We start from the raw sequence: 14,251 nt of genomic DNA, 5'->3' as shown, positions 1-14,251 counted from the left end.
ACCTTGATTGTGGCAATATGAAAGGGTGTTGCTATCCCAAACACAGGCATTATTACAGTCTCATATTTCTTATCAATATAGATTTTCATTTCCCGAATATGTGGTTCCTTAGGCATCAAAGATGGGTTTTTATAGGACACATTAGATTTGCGAGCTCTGAAATGGGGATAAAAAAGCTTTATGAGAAATTTCTGCAAATCACGTATAATCCTGAGACAATCTCATTGCTCAATGCAAACTCTTACTTCTGAATCTGTTGTTCTCCTTTCTGTTCAGTCAATCGCCTCTTTGCTTCCTCATTGAGTTGAGCTGCTAGTTCTTTTTGATGTGCTCTTCGCTTCTCTTCTGCAGTCATCTCATTCTAGAGAAGAAAAAAAAACCTAAGCTATCAAAACATGTGAACCATATGACAGATATTAGATCAATGTAATTTCAAACAGTAAACTCACTCGTGTTCTTTCTGTAAGTAATGCTGCCCGAGAACCTCTTCCCAATAGGTCCTCAGCCTCATCTTTCTCCTCTTCCTCTTCTTCTTCATCCTCATTCTATGGGGAAAAAAAGTCATAATCAGAAATTTGGGTTTTAATTTTTCAGCCAATATTGTTTATCTTCTACACTATACCCAAACTTCCTATACCATGCATTTATTCTCTTCCTACCTTTAGAAAAATGCCCACATTCTTTACTTTCTTCTTCACAGAAGTGAGAACAGTAGCTGGGCCATCCTAGAATAAAAGGAAGAATATCTATGTAATAGGGTTATTGTAAGGATTCAATAACTTAATCCATAAAAGTGTTTAGCTTATAAGAACAATGAAATATTGGCTATCACTGTTACCATCACCATCACCATCAAGAATCACTTCCAGCCAAGTGAAAAAAAAACCAGTTACAGGAGACCACAAATGTTCAGAACGGGGAAATCCCTAAGAGATAGAAAGTCTAGTCATTGTCTAGGCCTAGAGAACTAGGGAGGGGTATGGGGAATGACTGTTAGTGGGTACTAGGTTTCTTTCTGAGGTGAAAATGTTCTAAAATTAGATTGTGGTGATGATTGAACAATTGTGAATATACTAAAAAACCACTAGACTGTACATCTGAAGTGGGTGGATTATATGATAAATAAATTGAAGCTCAATAAAGCCATTATTTTAAAAAATCAGTTCCATTATTTGAATCAGCTCCTGATACTGTCAAGGTTCAAGCCACAATGTGTACGTTTGGTTTAAATAATTCCCTATACTTGAACTACAATGTCTATTCCTAGCTGTCTTAGGTCAGGCTGTCACATGGATTTCTCCCCTCGACTAGCATTTAGCAAAGACCTTTAAGAAACACAAAATGTCCTTCAAAAGCCAATTCATGAGCACTCAAATGTTTAAGAAGTACCTCATCCACAAGTACTGTGTCACCAATGAATAGGGCATAGGTTTTCTCTTCTGGTTTCTTCCCTTCCTTGTTAGTCAAGTCTGAGAATCCCAAATTGATGCTGAAAACCATTCCTAAAATAGCAAAGCAGAAATCAGACCATGACTTATGAAAGGAGAGAGAAATGTAGATTTTATTTTAAAGAGGGAGAGACAAAGCTAAAGGAAATTATTCAAAATAGCATTTTCCTATTGTATGAATATAAAACTTACCTTTCTTCAGTTTGTACTGATTCTTACTATTAATTACTAAAGAGCCTTCACGGAATTCAATTCCCATTCCAAACCTAAAACAAATGAAGAGAAACTTTAACAACAGGCTAGAAAATCTTACACATGGGTCACATGCAATATTTTCATTCCCTCCCTCCCTCCCTCCCTCTACTCCTTCCTTCCTTCCTTCCTTCCTGTTTAAAGTGAAAGAGTTTCTTAGTGAAGCAGTAGGAGAGAGAAAAGGCTACTCCACACGCAGAGCAATCTCTTTTTTTTTCCCTCCCCAGTATGAGTTTATTTGAGCCAAACTGATGACATATGCCAGGGAGTAAGATCTCAAATGCTCCCACAATATATCCTATTTGAATTTTAAAGATAAGGAAGGCAAACTTGTTGAGTGATTTGCTGCTGCTCATCGGTCAGTTAAGGAAGAAGATTAGAGAATAGCCTTTTGCACTTTTAGTAAGTTAAAAATAATATCCTAATTAAGCCTAATTAAGTACTTAACCCACTTAACATTTATTATATCATGCACTCTTTATTTTAGCTTACTTATTCACATTTAAATTTTAATCTCTACCCTGAAATCAAATTAGGAGTTTTCCAATAAGCTTAGCAGAGACTATTGAAGGGCACATTATTAAGGCAGTAATAACTGGATTAAGAGAGGTAATTTTTTTGTGGAATGTTGATAATTACACTCATTAAGTCACCTGGGCAAAGACATGGTATCAAATCAATACATTTCCTTTTGTCCATTAGAGAAGATCATAAAGTAACTATATATCCCATACTAATTTCCATCTAAGGAGACCACCTAGAATTTTTGTTTCCTAAAAGGTCTTTGATTCTGTAAGATGTTACCAGTTACTTCCAGGTGTTTAATGGTCAAATACATTTGCAAAACACTGGATTAAATAAAAATTTAAACAATTTTTTAAAGTAGGACATTTCTAAGAAGTTAATTTTATTCTACTTTTAACCAAAATTATTTTATTTTTTAAATTATTTTTTTCAGTCACAGTTTATATTCAATATTGTTTTGTATTAGTTTCAGGTGTACAGCATAGTGGTTAGAAATCACATACTTTACAAAGTGTTTCCTCTATTTCCAGTACCTACTGGCACCATACGTAGTTATTATGATATTATTGACTATATTTCCTTTTTCCTATACTGTACTTTACATCCCCATGACTATTTTGTAACTACAAATCTGCACTTCTCAATCCCTTCACTGCCCCTCTCCTCTGGCAACCCATCAGTCTATTCTTTGTATCTAGGAGTCTGTTTCTGTTTTGTTTGTTCATTAGAGTCCACATATAAGTAAAATCATATGATATTTGTCTTTGACTGATTCATTTGACTTAGCATAATACACTCTAGGTCCATCCATGCTATGGCAAATGATGAGATTTTGTTCTTTCATATGGCCAAATTATATTCCATTGTATATATGAACCATAACTTTTTAATCCAGTCGTATAGTGATGGACACTTGGGCTGCTTTCATAGCTTGGCTATTGTAAATAATGCTGCAATGAACATATATTCAGATATATATACGCAGATATTCTTTTGAATTAGTGTTTTAGGTTTCTCCAGCTATACACCCAGAAAAGGAATCACTGGATTATAAGGCTCAAAGTATTTAATTTTCAAATGTGAGCTGAGGTGCTCAAAGAGAGGAAATATAACATGTAATATATCCTAACATTTGTAATTTAAGTCTGGAACACCTACTGGCACCTACTATATCGGTCTAGAAAAATCTTTATCCCATTCCTCAGAGCAGAACTTAAATCTTTCTCACATTTTCTGATAACACTGTATGTGTGGCACACAGTTAAGTTAGTAGTGCATAAATGTTGGTTGAATCAATCTAAGAATATTTTGCTTGACCACAGCCAGTTATGAAATATGACTCAGAGCGACAATGTATATCCATAGCATCTTACCCTAGGTTTTTGGTAATTTTGTTCAGCAGTTCAGGCTTCTGCTTTTTAACCACGTCCATGACAGCATTATACACATCACATATCTTCACACCTAATGACAAGCCAGAAAGAGAACATTAAGTATCTTCCATAAGGTGAAAAAACAAAACTACATTTTAAAATCAACGTATTCTCCCCCACTTATTAGATCTCCTAAAGCAGTGTTTCTCCAAGTGTAAACTAAGGAATATAGGTCTTTTCAGAAATGAGAAGGCTTAAAAATTAGTTCTTAAAACAATCCACCCCATCATTCTTAATTATACTGTTTGAGAGTCACTGACCTGGGAGACTGTGGAACACAAGGTGGTCTCAGTGAAAACTTTTAAAGTAGTGATAAATGGCAACACATTAAAGTTATACATTTTTAAAAAAAGGATTACAGAAAAACTCTGGCCTTGTTTTTTCAGGATTTAGGCTATCAATAGATATTTCAAGCCAGAGTAGTCCAGGTATGGTAGCATCAGAGAGATCTTTATTCTCATTAAACCACCTATGACCATGATTTCCAACAGTTTTTCTCATAACTAACTTGAGATACGGGGAAATGAAGTCTGGAAGCTCTGGGCAACATGGGTGGGCTTACAAAGTGGTTTAAAGGTGGTAAATATAAAGTTCCATTTCGCCATTTGGCAAAAGAGGTGGTTCTTAGCAGGATTGCTGTTAGTTCTGCTCTTACACTAAGATTATTCCTATCCATTCAATGTAGAATTAACATTACATATTTTGTTGGTTGAGATGCTAGTTCTTCTACAGTCAAAAATACATTAAAAGAATCATACGCCATAATCAAGTGGGATTTGTTCCAGGAATTCAAGGATGATCCAACACACATAATTCAATCAATGACACACCACATTAACAATATAAAGGATAAAAACCATACAATCATCTCAATAGATGCAGAAAAAGCATTTGACAAAATTCAACATCCAGCCTGGAGGGGTGGCTCAGTTGATTGGAGCATCATCCTGTACGTACATCAAAGGGCTGTGGGTTTGATCCCCGGTCAGGGTGCATAGGGGAGGCAACAGATCAATTTCTCTCTCTCTTTCTCTCTGTCTCTCTCCTCCTCTTGCCCTCCCCCTTCTACTCTCTCTAAAATCAATAAACATATCCTCAGGTAAGTATTTTAAAAAATCAGCATCCGTTTACCAAAAACTCTCAAGAAAGTGGGTAGAGAAGAAATGTACTTCAATATAATAAAGGCCATATATGAGAAGCCCACACCTGACATCATACTTACTGGTGAAAAGCTGAGAGCTTTTCCACTAAGATCAGGAAGAAGACTTTCATTCAGCATAATATTGGAAGTCTTAGCCAAAGCAATTAGACAAGGAAAAGAAATAAAAGGCATCCAAAATGGAAAGAAAAAAGTAGAACTATCACTACTTGAAGACGACATACTATATACAGAAAATCCAAAAAACTATTAGAATAAATTCAGTAAAGTTGTATGATACAAAATCAATATACAGAAATCTATTGAGTTTATAAACACTAATAATAAACTATCAGAATTAAGAAAACAGTCCCACTTTACAACTGTATCAAAAAGAAGAAAATACTCAGGAATAAATTTAAGCAAGGATATGAAAGACCTGTACACTGAAAACTATAAGACACTGATGAAGAAACTAAAGACAAAAAGAAATGGAAAGATATTCCATGCTCATAGATTGGAAGAATGTCCATACTGCCAAAGCAATCTACAAGTTCAACACAATCCCTACCAAATTCCAATGACCTTTTACAGAGAATTAAAATAAACAATTCTAAAATTTGCATGGAACCACAAAAGACCCTGGACAGCCAAACCAATCCTGAGAAAAAAGAACAAACCTGGAGGTGTCATGCTCCTTGCTTTCAAACTATATTACAAAGTTACAGTAATCAGAACAGCAAGCTATTTTCATTAAAAACAGACACATAGATCAATGTAAACAGAAAGTCCAGAAATGAACCCACACATATATGATCAATTAATTTATGACAATGGAACCAAGAATACGAAACGGGGAAAGGTACTCCTTAATAAATAGTGATGGGAAAACTGGCCCACGACATTCAGAAAAAATGAAAATGGATCATTATCTTACATCACACCCAAAAAATTAACTCAAAATGGATTACAGACTTGAACATAAAACCTGAAATCACAGAACCTTGGTATACTTGGATAATGCTCTACCAAACTGAGCTACCCAACCAGGGCTGGCAGTAAGCTTCTTGACATCAGACTTGGAGATTATTTGGATTTGACACCAAAAGCAAAGGTAATAAAAGCAGAAATCAATAAGAGGAACTCTGTTAAACTAAAAACTTTCTGCATAGCAAAGGAAAAGGTTAACAAAATGAAAAGGCAACCAGTTGAAAGGGAGACAATATTTGCAAATCACATATCTGATAAGTTAATGTCCCAAATATACAAAGAACCCATACAACTCAACAGGATAATCGTATTAAAAATGGGCAGAAAATCCTAACATTTCCCCCCACAAAAAACACAGATGGCCAATGGGAGCATGAAAAGATGCTCAACATCCCTAATCATCAGGGAAATGCAAACCAAAACCATAATAAGGTATTATCTCATACCTGTGAGAATAACTATTAACAAAAAGACAAGAAATAACAAGTGTTGGCACGGAAGTAAGGAAAAGGAAGCCCTTGTATATTGCTGGTGGGATTGTAAGTTGGTGCAACCACTATGGAAAATATGGAGGTTCCACAAAAAATTAAAAATAGAACTGCCATGTGATTCAGCAAGTGCACTTCTGGGTATTTATCAAAACAAACAAACCATGAAAACACTAACTGGAAAAGATACATGCACTCCCAGGTTCACTGCAGCATTATTTACAGTAGTAAGGATGTGGAAATAACCTAAGTGACCGTAAACAGATGAATGGACAAAGAAAATGTGATACAGCTGATCTTTGAACAACACCAGTTTGAACTGCATGGGTCCACTTGTACATAGATTTTTTTCAATAAATACTACTGCAAATATATTTTCATTATTTTCTTCATAACATCTTCTTTCCTTTAGCTTTAATTTATTATAAAAATACAGTATGTAATATACAAAATGTGTATTTATGTTATTGGTAAGGCTTCTGAAGGTCAACAGTAGACTATTAGTAAAATTTTCGGGAGTCCAGTTATATGTGGATTTTTGACCTTGAAAGAAGTCAGTGCTCCTAAACCATGTGTTGTTCAAGGGTCAACTGTGTATGCGTGCACACACACCCACACACACTGGAACAGTATTAAGGGATGAAAGAAGAATGAAATCTTGCCATCTGCAACAACATGAATGGACCTTAGGGCATTATACTAAGTGAGACAGAGACAAATACCATTTGATCCCACCTATACATGGAATTTAGCAAATCAGCCAACCAACCAAGCTCACAGGCAGGGGTGGGAGGTGGGTGAAATGGGCGAAGGGAGTCAAAAGGCACAAACGTCCAGCTATAAAGTAAGTCAGGGATAAGTAATATGTACAGCAGGGCAACTATAGTTAATAATACTGTATAGCATATTTTAAAGTTGCTAAGAGAGTAAATCTTAAAAGTTCCCCCTCATCGTAAGAAAAAAAAAGCTACGTATGGTGACAAATGTTAACTAGATTTGCTATGGTAAGCATTTTGCAATATATACAAATACTGAGTCATTATGTTGTACACCTGAAACTAATAATTTTGTGTCAATTACACCTCAATTAAAAAAAAACTTTCTAAAGTTCATAACATTTTATGAAGACCTGGACACAGAGGTATAACCAATTAAAGGGGTTTTTGTAAACATCAGTGTAAAAACACAATAACCACATATGCCTAAAAGAAAAGCAGATTCAAGAACTAAATGCTAGGATAATTAGAGGTTAGTAAAATCTAGTTCTATTTTTAATATGAGTCTCAGGGATATAAAATAACAAACACTAATAACATTCTTGTTGCATGATTTTCAAACCTTCTTCTATAAGGCATCTTACCATGTCTTAATTCCTTTAGAAGCTCCTCTTGAAGCTGGAGCAAAAAGTTGTAATTTTCTTGAACTTCCTGAGAAGGGTCAACCATCAAAGTGCGAACAAGATTGGAGCAGTAAGATTTGAAGCGAATACCCATGGCACAAGTGATGGACCCAAAATGCATGTGATTCTTGTCACTAGAGACCAAGGGAAGAAAGCACTTCATTCATTACCCAAACTAGGGAAGTCCTTTGTATCACTGACACAGAACATTTGTAATCACTAACTTTCTCTGCTATATCCCAAAGTTGAACCAGAAGAACCACCTAAACTTAAAAAAAAGACCAGTTTATAAAGGCTCTGAAGTAAAATTAGTGATCGAAAGTTTTAGCATAAAGATTCAGTGAAAAGTTGAGTTGTGGTCTAAATATGCAAAGGATATAGTAAATTTTATAGTTAATATTCTAACAGTATGGTAATGAGAAGCCACTTATTCACCAGTGCACTATGAAATGCAGTATTCACTCTGAATTAGTCTCTTTAGACTATCCAGGAAAAAAAAATTCTTTACAGTATTTTAAAAAATCAGAAGGGGAATTACATTACAGTACATCTAATAGGATTTTTATGTTTTGGGGGGGTGGCACGTTTTGCATTTTTTCCAGGCCTTTTTAATCATCTGGAAAAAATGCTTACAATCAAATGCTCAAGTAAGAAATGAGTAACTATGTGAAATAAAATAGAAATATGCATGGAACAAGACAAGAAGACAATGCACAAGGCAGACTAATAGTTATTCTGTCTTCTCCAACTTTTCTGAATTCCAGAATGAGTCAAAGGAAAAATAGGCTAAAGGCTGAAATGCTCTGGCTGTTGTTTTATTTTGAAGTTGTCATACTTACCTCACCACACTGAACTTAAGATTATAGTTGCCACCACTCTGAATGATAGGAGGATAACACATTTCCACAGTAGAGGGGTCCGCCCCAGCTAGGTATTTTTTCTCCTCGATGGCTTTTTCCACAGACTCAGCCAGTTTGCTGTGACGAACTTTCTGTAAGTATACCCAGAAATGAAACAACACTTACTAGAGGGCAGCAAAAAGGGGTGCTGCTATTTATCCTGATATCATTTAAGATGCTATAAAAGTCTTACAAAATGATTTATGCACCAGATAATATACTGGTATACATCTAAAGCAAATTTAGAGAACAGTATGTGGAATTCACAGCTATTCAAGGAATTCTCAAGTAAAATATTGGGTAACCTCAAGAGACTATAGTGCTTATAGTTATTTTTAGGGAGAAGCTGGCACAATGACACACCACCAACTTAATTATCAAAGGCTTAATTTCAAAGGAAGCTGAACACATACCAAAACACTGCATGGTAGAGACTTATTTCTGCTTCATTAAAATGGTAAAGACTTGCCCTGGCTGGTGTGGCTCAGTGGATTGAGTGTCGGCCTGCGAACTGAAAGGTCGCTGGTTCGATTACCGGTCAGGGCACACGCCTGGGATGCGGGCCAGCGCCCCACTTGGGGGCATGCAAGAGGCAACCAGTCAATGTTCCGTTCCCTCTTTCACTCCACCTCCCCTCTAAAAATATATAAATAAAATCTTCAAAATAAATTTAAATAATGGTAACGACTTTCCCCTCTCCATTTACCTCATCTGCATCAACTATTTCCATGACTCTTTCCTTGAAGAATTTGTTGAAGACCTCAGAGGTGATGCTGGCTGCTTTCTTCATTAGGTTGAGCTCCCCGTCCTCCTTTACAGCAATGGTATAGGCCACAACTGCACTGATATCTATCTGCAGTCAAAGTGATAAGAGCTTCTAACATGCACATATAGACTTGCTAAAGAAATGCATTTCTCCCAATGTGAATATTGTAAGTAATGATATTAAGTTATGCAGCAAACAATTCATCAGTAGTTCGCAGAACATCTAAATATTCTTTTCTTGGATTGAATAAACATCTGAAATAGCTCTTTTCAGGTCATTGTTTATATTTGAAGAGGCATTAAACTAAGGCACCGTTTTTAACGTAAATGTTCTTCTCTAGAGATTTTTGTAAAGGCTGAAGAAGAATAGGCAGGAGATGAGGAAAAAAACCAAATTTTTTCTGGACAACACTTTTCTAAGTAGCTTAACTATCTCCTGAATGCCTCACTCTTGACTGAAAAGTACAACTGGCTTACTGCTCACCCAAAGGGAATGAAAAATAGAAATGTGAATGAATGTAGTCTTCCATATTCTCTGCACTATCTGTTATGGAAGCTCATCACACTTTTGCCTTCTCAACTCTCCATTTGCTTGTTTCCAGGAGTGTTCTTACTTTGTCAAAGCCCTCTTTGTTGAGGCAGTCATTCCAGCTCTTCATGAACTCTCCAGGGAATTTGTCTTTGCTGAACACTCCAATCTTCTTGCCATTCTTGCTTTCTTTAATGGCTTCAATCATTTTGTCAAAGCTGCTCTTATTACTTTCATTCTAACAGTGTCACAGGGAAGAAGAGGGGTTTATCAATTGGTTTTAGAATCAGACATTCACGTTCTACTAGTAACAAACAGGCAGTGACAAATATTCTAAGCCCTGGAAAGAATAAATTTTAACCCCATGCCCTACCTACTTTGTTGGGGGAGACTATAATACACAAAATTTCTTTGGATATTTTTATATGCTTAAGTGAAGTGCCACAAGCTGACAAAATTATCCACCCCACCCTCCCGCCCCGGTAGCAGCTAAGAAACTCAAAAACATATATGAACAATATTCTGAGGGGGAAAAAAAAACTTTCTCAGGTGAGCAGTATGACAAAAACAAAAAAAGATCACATTTAATAAAACTGGAATTGAGTATAACTAAAGGATATATAAAGTTATTTGTTCCAATTAAGGCACTCAAATGACAGTGTCCTATAGAATGGACAGATAAAGTTAGTATTCACCAGCATTTCATAAACCACTTGTTTTGCCATAAAACTGATAGGGTTACTGAACTCTCTTCCTCCTAACAATGAAGATGTGACAAAACTTTGCAATTACAACCACCATCAGCTCAAATCTTTCCTTCATATTCTTTTAAATTCTTAGAAGACATTTCTGTTTTTAACTTATCACATTCTTTCACATTTATGACATATTCTTGGTTAATTCTGACCTTTTCTCGTATCAGCAGTGTGATGGCAGGGGCTCCATTAGCATTCTCATTGCCCTTAGTGTTGGCAATCTGTTTTAAGAACTCCACTTTTTTCTTACTGGCCATAAAAATGATTTTGTCATCACAGAAGACCATGATAGTATCAGTTAGTTCATAACCAAAGAGCCATGTCTACAGGAAAAGACAATAATGACAAGAGTATTTATAGAAAAAAAAATAATGTATTTATATAGAAGAACTTATAAAATAAGATTATGTGGAATTAACTTCAAAATAATCTGGGGTGGGGGACCTTGGATGTGGACCAATGAAATGAGATTAGCCAGCTGACAATTTATGGAAATTAAATAATGGGTAAAGAGGTCAATATTATTGTTTTATCTACTTTTATATGTTTGAAGTATTCCATAACAAAGACCATCAAATCATTTGGACAATTCGTGAGTATAAAAACTATCTTACTGTCTAGGACAGAATAGCACCCTAGGGGAACTATGCATTCTACCTACCCCATAGATTGTTAGCTGTGTACCAGTTATTCATTTCTTCTCTCTCAAAAAGACGGGATTTTAAGCCGGGGAACACTGCTCAGCACAAAGACTTATTTCCCATCCTTACTTGCAACTAAGTATAGCCAACAGATTACATTTTGGCCAATAAGTTGTACATGGAAGTATTCTGTGGCACTTCAGCAAGTCTCCTTAAAAAGGGAAGGCCTGTCATTTTCTTCCCTTTCACCATTCTTTTTGCTTAGAATGCAAATATAATGACTGGAGCTCCAGCAATTTTTGTACCATGAGGATACAGCTAAATTCTATGAATGTTAGAGACATGTGGAAAAAAAAACTGGATCCCTGAAAACTATCAGAGAGAAAAAGAAATATTTTGGGTAACCCACTGTTTAGATTATTTTTATATATTCAGTTAAATCCATCCCAGTTTATATATTCTTTTTTCCTTATGTTCTAAATCAGTGTTGTCTACTGAACTTTTTGTGAAAATGAAAATATTCTATATCTGCTCTCATATGGTAGCCTGTAGAGTACTTGAGACTTGGGACTGAGGGAATTAAATTTTTAATGTGGTTAGTGGCTACTATACTGAACAATGCAGTAGATGCTTCAATGACTGTCAGGGCTAAGACCTGCTGTAACCCCTCACCTGTAAGGCAGTTGACTTGGCGTAGACAATTTCTTCATCAACACCCACTGATACAACAATGGCATCAACGTTAGCATACTCATCTTCTCCTTTCTGAAAAATAAAGAGTAGGTAATTTGGTCATTTCCTTCTTACACTAGCAAAATAGGGACAGAGACTTCAGTATTTAAGCTTAAGATGTACATAGTTTTTACTAAAAGAAATTCCAAATTTAAGGTACATGTTTACTTGACAATCTCTCAGCCATTAATTACTCTATGCAACCAAGACTACAATCTAGAACATTTTCACCTTCCCAAAACAAACCCATTAGCAATCATTATCTATCTCCCCATAGCCGTAGGCAACAACTAATCTATTCTGGACATTTCATATAAATGGAATAATAAAACATGTTGTTTTTCTGTCTGGCTTCTTTTACTTAACATGCTCTCAAGGTTCATTTGTATTGTACCAAGTTTTAGTACTTCCTTTTTATGGCTTAATAATTTTATTGTATGTATTTACTACATTGTATCTATTTATGAACTGCTGCACATTTGGGTTATTTCCAATTTTGGTGATTATACATAATGCTTCTATGAACACTAACGTAAGTTTCTGTGTGGAGTTATTTCCCTTGAGTATATGCCTAGGTGAGGAATTGCTCGGTTTTGTGGTAACTCCATGTTTAACTTTTTTTGTAAATATTTGTTTTTTTATTTTTAGAGAGAGGGGAAGGGAAAGAGTGAGAGAAACATCCATCTGTTGTCTCTCCCACCTTCCCAGATGAGGACCTGGCCAGCAACCCAGGCATGTGCCCTGACGGGGAATCGAACCGGCGACCTGTCACTTTGCACGACACCCAACCGAGCCACATAGGTTAGGGCTCTATGTTTAACTTTTTAAGGAACTATCAGATAGTTTTCCAAAGTGACTACACCATATTACATTCCCAACACAAGGTATGAGATTCCAATTTCTCCACATGCTAAGATTGTTGTCTTTTTTATTACAGTCATCCAATAGAGTGAAGTATTACAGTACCTCATTTGTAGTTTTGAGTAGCATTTCCCTGATGGCTAATGCTGTCTGGCACCTTTTCACGTGCTTACTGACCATTTGTATATTTTTTGAAGAGGTGCCTATTCAGGTTATTTGCCCATAGTGTAACTGGGTTATTGCTTTATCGTTAAGTTGCAAGAGTTCATTTCATATTCTAGAGATATCTCATCAGATGACTTGTAAATTTTTCTGCCATTTTGTGAGTTCTTCTCACTTCCTTAATGATATTATCCTTTGAAGCCTAAGTTTTTAATTTTGAAGAAATCCAAATTACTTTCTTATACTTCTGATGTCATATCTAAGAACACTTTACCTAATCCAAGGACATAAATTTTTACATATATTATACTTTCTTCTACAACAGTTTTATAGTTTTAGCTCTTATACTCAGATCTTGAGTAATTTTTTGTATAACGTGAGGAAAGGGCTTAACTTCATTCTGTTGCATGTGGGTATGTAGTTGTTTCAGCACCATAAGTTGAAAAGACTATTCTCTCCCACTGAATTATCTTGGCACCACTGTCAAAAATCAAATAATGTAAACGTGAAGGTTTATTTCTGGATTCTCAATTCTGTTCTGTAGATCTATACGTTGATCCTTATAGTAGTACCACGTTGTTTTAGGTACTACAGCTTTATAGTTAAGTTTTGAAATTGGAGTTTAAGTGTGAGTCCTCTAACCATTAACTACTTTTGGACAGCACTATAGGACAGCACAAAGGACTGGTTATTTGTGGGTTATAAGGTCAAATCTGATTCCCCTATAAAGTCAAGAAAAACATTTCCATAAGACTCCTCTTCACATTATAAGGGTTCTGGTTACCAAACCAAATAGTAGCAACTAAAGGTTCTGTTGAATTTCTCTACCACAACAAAGCATATAACCCAAAGAAGTTTCTTCATGTTGGTAAAGTTTTATCATTAGTTTAACTATTAGTAGTTTAACTACCAATTATCACTAACTAGTAGTTAAAACTGCTAGTTCCTTATCATGAATCAAGGCAGTGGCACCAAACCAATTCTTCACTAAAACATGCTCATGGGGAAAAAAAAAAAAAAAAGCCAGTTTCACTAAAGAACATCCTTGATGCAATAAAAATGATTAATATTATAAAATTCCAACTTTTGAGTATATGGTTTAAAAAAAATATTCTGTGTAAAGATGTGGGAAGTACAAAGCACTTCTTTATGCACACTGACATATGAAGGTTGTCTCAAGGAAGAGCACTTGTAAAATTTGAGTAACAAGCTGAATTAGCTATTTACAGAGAGC

General features: G+C 35.5%; 1 protein-coding gene across 1 annotated transcript in view; it reads right to left on the bottom strand.

Annotated features, from left to right (window-relative positions):
- Window positions 1-14,251, bottom strand: part of SUPT16H (SPT16 homolog, facilitates chromatin remodeling subunit) — a 44,430-nt gene that overhangs the window by 15,460 nt on the left and 14,719 nt on the right. Inside the window, exons 2-14 of the mRNA XM_090270314.1 lie at window positions 11,935-12,027; window positions 10,774-10,944; window positions 9,952-10,104; window positions 9,279-9,425; window positions 8,513-8,664; window positions 7,635-7,807; window positions 3,599-3,689; window positions 1,641-1,714; window positions 1,390-1,502; window positions 660-725; window positions 450-545; window positions 246-361; window positions 3-156 (exon numbers count right to left, since the gene is read on the bottom strand). Coding sequence (XP_090126440.1) covers window positions 3-156; window positions 246-361; window positions 450-545; window positions 660-725; window positions 1,390-1,502; window positions 1,641-1,714; window positions 3,599-3,689; window positions 7,635-7,807; window positions 8,513-8,664; window positions 9,279-9,425; window positions 9,952-10,104; window positions 10,774-10,944; window positions 11,935-12,027 — 1,599 coding nt within the window. The remainder of the gene's footprint in view (window positions 1-2; window positions 157-245; window positions 362-449; window positions 546-659; window positions 726-1,389; window positions 1,503-1,640; window positions 1,715-3,598; window positions 3,690-7,634; window positions 7,808-8,512; window positions 8,665-9,278; window positions 9,426-9,951; window positions 10,105-10,773; window positions 10,945-11,934; window positions 12,028-14,251) is intronic.

The sequence above is a fragment of the Furipterus horrens genome, unplaced genomic scaffold, assembly GCF_987537825.1.
Source record: "Furipterus horrens unplaced genomic scaffold, mFurHor1.1.pri manual_scaffold_3, whole genome shotgun sequence".
Classification (NCBI taxonomy): domain Eukaryota; kingdom Metazoa; phylum Chordata; class Mammalia; order Chiroptera; family Furipteridae; genus Furipterus; species Furipterus horrens.
This window is presented reverse-complemented; position numbering and strand designations above follow the sequence as displayed.